The 5,667-nt window shown below is 42.3% G+C and overlaps 1 protein-coding gene across 1 annotated transcript; it reads left to right on the plus strand.

The window, feature by feature from the left end:
• Positions 1-203: 203 nt before the first annotated feature.
• LOC132178098 (uncharacterized) lies at positions 204-1,872 on the plus strand. Its single transcript, XM_059590554.1, has 3 exons — positions 204-703; positions 786-1,059; positions 1,567-1,872. Exons 1-3 carry the CDS (start codon positions 204-206, stop codon positions 1,870-1,872), a joined length of 1,080 nt encoding a protein of 359 aa, XP_059446537.1.
• Positions 1,873-5,667: the final 3,795 nt, after the last annotated feature.

A 5,667-nucleotide genomic window follows, 5' to 3' on the forward strand; every position in this document is an offset into this window, starting at 1 on the left:
TTCCTTTTCCCCTACATGATAGGGCAAAAATCTGGTTACACTTCAACAGGCCTAGATCCATCACCTCTTGGGAAATGCAATAGATCAAATTCTACGACAAATACTTCCCAATCTCAAAAATCAATGATCTCCGTCAATAGATCACCAATTTCAAGCATAAAGAGGAGGAGAAATTCAGTGATAGCTAAGAGAAGTTTAAAGAGATGACTACGAAGTGCCCACCCCACGGTTTTGAGAATGAGAGGATCATTCAATATTTCTACAGGGGATTGAATCAAACAGAGCATAACCTACTTGAGTCTATGAATGGTGGAGAATTCTTAAATCTTACGGGGGAAGAATCCTATAAAACTTTGGATAAACTATCCGAACACACACAACAATGGGATTTTCAAGATAATGGGGGTAGACAACTTGCCGCTCCCAAGACGGGAGGCCTCTATGAGGCGCAGAACGATACTGACATAAGGGAGGAACTCGAGGATCTTAGGCGTCAGCTTGACGCTATGACCCTAAACAAACCAGTGAATGTAGCGGATACTTACCAAGTTGACGTATGCGGGTTATGTGCCAGCCCAATGCACTTCACTCAAAACTGCCCATCTCTGTCAATAGATGCTGAGTACCCAACAAAACAAGTCAATGCCTTCAATGACTACAGAAAACCCACAAATAGACCATTTTCTGAGACTTACAATCCAGGGTGGCGGAATCACCCCAATTTCTCTTGGAAGCAGAATCAACCACTGAACTAGGGAAGTACCTCTACTCAAGCTCATAATCAGTTCCGGCCAACCTCGACCACCTGCCTATCAGTCCATCACTCAAGTGCCACATCCTGCATCACAGTTATCATTGAAAGACACTCTTAAAGCAATCATGCAGACAGCTAACCATTCCATACAGTCAACCGACCAGGCCGTACAAGAGCTTAAGAATGCCACCATGGCCAATAGTAGAGACATACAAGAACTTAAGAATGAGTTTAGGGACTCAAAGAACTTCACTCATCAAGCTATGTCAAAGATGGAAGGGCAAATTGGCCAGCTAGCCAATCAAGTGGGGGAAAGGGAAAGAAGAAAGTTCCCAAGTCAACCTGTGCCTAACCCAAAATGGCTGTTCGTTATTTGAAGTTCCTCCACCTCTACTCATGGTCAGAAGCGTGTGCAAGCCATCACCACTCTGAGGTCAGGAAAACAAGTGGATAATCAAGTGGCCACACCTGAAAAGGCCACTGAGGCTGCAAAATAGGAGGAAAGCCAGGAAAAGCCTGCAGGAGAAGATGGACCAAACACTGTCATTTTGAGTGCTAAGGATATTCCTAGGAAGTATATTCCTAAAGCTCCATATCCAGAGCGACTAATAGCTCCAAACAAAGGTTCAAAGTTCGATGCCATTTCGGAAGTGTTCAAGTAGATGCAGATCAACATTCCAATCCTAGATGTCATCCAGCAAGTGCCTTCTTACACCAAATTTTGGAAAGATTTGGTTACCATCAAGAGGAAGATGAATGTCCCCAAGAAAGATTTCCTGACTGAGTAGGTCAGCTCTATTTTACAATACAAGATCTCTATCAAGTACAAGGACCCTCGATGTCCTACAATTGCTTGCATGATTGGTGACAACCGAGTTAATAGAGTTGTGTTGGAATTGGGGGCTAGTGTAAATATCCTGCCGTATCCAGTCTATGTTCAGCTGGGAATGGGTGAGCTGAAACCCATTTCGATTACACTTCCTTTGGTTAACAGATCTATAAAGGTTCCGAGGGGAACTGTTGAAGATGTTCTTATCAAAGTTGATAAGTTCTACAACCCTATGGACTTCATTGTCTTAGATACAGAACCTGTTATAAATGTGGAGCTCCAAATTTGAATCATATTAGGACAACCCTTTTTAGCTACGGCTAATGCCCTAATCAATTGTAGGACTTGAGTCATGAAGATATCCTTTGGAAACATGACATTGGAGCTGAATATCTTCGATATCAGCAGGCAGCCATTTGAGCACGAGGAGGTCAAAAGTACATGCTTAATCGAGGAGATAGTGGAGGAGACTGTCAATGAACTGAATATTGAAGACCCCTTAGGGGAATGCCTTATTGTACTTGGAGGTGACATTGACCTGGGCACATTACTGGAGCAAGCTGACGCTTTGTTGAACTCAACTTCTGGGATAGAGACGGATATGGGGGAACCCACTGATCCATCTTCATCAGCAACTGAAACTGTCAAGCGGGAGTTGAAGCCTCTATTGGACAACCTGAAGTATGAATATCTAGATTCCACTAAATCTCTGCCGATAATCATTGCTGCTGATCTGGATGAAAATCAAGAACAAGAGTTGCTGGATGTGTTGAGAAAACATGGAGAAGCCATAGGATGGCCTATTAGAGACTTAAAGGGAATCAGCCCAGCAATGATGATGCACTAGATTCACTTAGAAGAAAATACTAAAACCTCTCATGGGCCACAGAGACAGTTGAATCCAACCATGCAAGAGGTAGTGCGAGCTGAGGTGATCAAACTTCTGGATGCGGGAATCATATACCCGATCTCTGACAGCAAATGGGTGAGTCCCATCCATATGGTGCCCAAGAAGACAGTGATTACAGTTATCAAGAACAAAGACAATGACTTGGTCCCAACTTGTGTCTAGTTGGGATGGAGAGTGTGCATCGACTACAGGAAGCTAAATGTTGTGACAAGAAAAGATCATTTTCCTCTACCTTTCTTTCATCAGATGGTTGAGAGATTGGCTGGCCATGATTACTACTGCTTCCTTGATGGCTACTACGGCTACAATCAAGTTCCGCTAGATCCCGAAGATCAAGAGAAGACCACATTCACTTGTCCTTTCGGTACATTTGCTTATCTCTGTATGCCTTTTGGGTTGTGCAATGCACCTACTACTTTTCAGCGGTGCATGATCAGCATTTTCTCATATATGGTTGAACGTCACCTAGAGGTATTCATGGATGACTTCTTTCTCTTTGGTTCTTCATTTGGGGAGAATTTGCATTATCTTACTTTGGTGTTGGAACGGTGTAAGGAGAAGAATATGGTTCTAAATTGGGAGAAATGCCACTTCATGGTGAAACAAGAAATTGTTTTGGGGCATGTTATTTCCCGTAGAGGTATCGAGGTTGACAAGGCTAAGGTCGATCTGATCTCCAATCTTCCGTCCCCATGGACAGTTAAAGAGATTAGGTCTTTTATGGGACATGTTGGGTTCTACAGAAGATTCATCAAGGATTTCAGCAAGATAGCAAGACCTTTGTGCAACTTGCTTGCAAAAGATGCTCCTGTTGATTTCAATGACAAGTGCCAAACAACCTTTGAGGTTCTGGAGAAGACCTTAACCTCCACACCAATCATTTTGCCACCTAATTGGGGAGTGCCGTTTGAGATAATGTGTGATGCTTCTGATTATGTTGTGGAAGCCGTATTGCGGTAGAGAGCGGAGAAGCTTCCTCGTGTCATCTACTATGCCAGCAAGACCTTGAATGATGCACAATTCAACTTCTCTACAACTGAAAAGGAGTTGTTGGCTGTAGTTTTTGCTCTGGATAAGTTTAGATCTTACTTGCTAGGATCTAAGGTCTGGGTCTACTCAGATCATGCTGCTCTAAAGTATCTTTTGTCAAAGAAATATGCTAAATCTCGTTTCATCTGGTGGATTCTATTGCTGCAAGAGTTTGACATTGAAATTTGGGACAAGAAGGATTCCAAGAATATGGTAGCTGACCACTTATCCAGGCTAGTTGTGGACTTCAACCAATATTCTATGCCTATTGCTAAGACATTCCCTCATGAACAACTTATGCACATCTCCCAGACTGCTGCATCGTGGTTCGCAGACATTGTGAAGTACCATGTCACTACTCAGATGCCTTCACATTGGGCCAGGCAAGACAGATCGAAATTCTTGGTGGGGGCAAAGTACTTCTTTTGGGATGATCCTTACCTGTTCAAATACTGCCCATACCAGATTTTAAGGAGATGCATTCATGAGAGTGACCACCAAAATGTCCTCTCCTTTTGCCATGATAATGTATGTGGAGGCCACTTCAGCTCTAAAAAGACTGCGGCAAAGATTCTTCAAAGTGGATTCTATTGGGCTTCCATCTTTTGTGATGCCCATACCTACTGTTCAACCTATGAGAGATACTAGAAGTTGGGAAGTATTGGAAGAAGGAATATGATGCCATTGAACCCGATCCTCATTGTGGAGCTATTTGATGTTTGGGGCATCACCTTCATGGGACCATTCCCTAATTCTTATGGATACCTCTTCATCCTTGTGGCGGTGGATTACGTTTCCAAGTGGGTGGAGGCCATTGCATGCAAGACTAATGATCATAGAGTTGTGCTGCAATTTCTGAAGGAAAATGTGTTCACGCGTTTTGGGACACCACGTGCCATCATCAGTGATGGGGGAAGCACTTTTGCAACAGATTTTTGAACAGCTCATGAAGAAGTATGGAATCACTCATAAAGTTACAACTCCTTACCATCCTCAGACAATTGGGCAGGTTGAGATATCCAACAGAGAAATTAAAAGGATATTAGAGAAGACTATGAACCTGACAAGGAAGGATTGGTCTTTTCGACTCAATGATGCTTTGTGGGCATGCTAGACTGCATTCAAGACTCCAACTAGCATGTCTCCTTACCGACTCATGTATGGCAAGGCGTGCCATCCTCCTGTAGAATTGGAGCACCGATTATATTCAGCTATCAAGTAGCTGAACTTCAATCTCACCAAGGCTAGCAATCAGAGGAAGCTCCAACTCAATGAGTTAGAAGAATTGAGGAATGATGCCTACGACTGTGCCAAGCTATACAAAGTTCAAATGAAGAAGACTCATGACCAGAACATTTTAAGATCTTTTGAAGTTGGCCAGAAAGTCCTCCTTTACAACTCACATCTGCATCTGTTTCCAAGGAAGCTCAAATCCCGATGGACTAGTCCATTCATAGTGCGTGCAGTTTCTACTCATGGAGCCATCCAGATTAAGGATCCCAATAATGGAAATACTCTCAAGGTCAATGGTCAGGGACTAAAGCTGTTCTTGGAACTATAGATTTCGGAGATTGAAGAATTGCCCATGGAGGACCCAACTTCTTCTATCTAATCATCTGCTGTGGAAAGTCTGGGTGAAGACAGTAAACTTAGCGCTTATGGGAGACACCCCTCTTTCCTTCTATTTCTTGTTATTTGTTTTTGTTTTGTTTGTGATTGTTGTTGTTGTTGTGTTTTTCAGGACAAGTGTTTTCACGAGTAAGTTTCGGGGACATCTCTCTGCTCATTCCGGTTCACTTTACCTCTCGGTATTGTATTTCTACCCACATTGAGGACATTGTGTGATTCAAGTTTAAGGATATAAAAAACTGCTGTCCATTTTTCTTTTTGTTGTTTTCTTTCTGTGTGTTTCTTGTTTTTGTTTCTTTTTTCTATCTAAAAAACAAAAATGTGCTATGTTATTATCAAGTTTGAGTTAAACTGTGACTATGGTTTGCATTTCATGGGCTTGCTTAAAGGGTTGAACACATCATCAAGTCATTATGAGTCTTTCTAAGTTGAATTTTAATGAGCACATTAGCAAGTTTTCTGTGAAGTATGATGTTTGAGCTTAAGCTTATTCTTGTTGAGCTTTGTTAGATGACT

Source organism: Corylus avellana, chromosome ca4 (genome assembly GCF_901000735.1).
Source record: "Corylus avellana chromosome ca4, CavTom2PMs-1.0".
Taxonomy (NCBI): Eukaryota; Viridiplantae; Streptophyta; class Magnoliopsida; order Fagales; family Betulaceae; genus Corylus; species Corylus avellana.

Excerpts from the sequence above, each read along its gene's own strand:
- LOC132178098 (XM_059590554.1), top strand. The coding sequence starts at position 204 with ATGACTACGAAGTGCCCACCCCACGGTTTTGAGAATGAGAGGATCATT. Across the intron at positions 704-785 it reads TCTGAGACTTACAATCCAGG|TTCCGGCCAACCTCGACCAC; the intron begins GTGGCGGAATCA and ends GCTCATAATCAG. Across the intron at positions 1,060-1,566 it reads TTGGCCAGCTAGCCAATCAA|ATCTCTATCAAGTACAAGGA; the intron begins GTGGGGGAAAGG and ends TTACAATACAAG.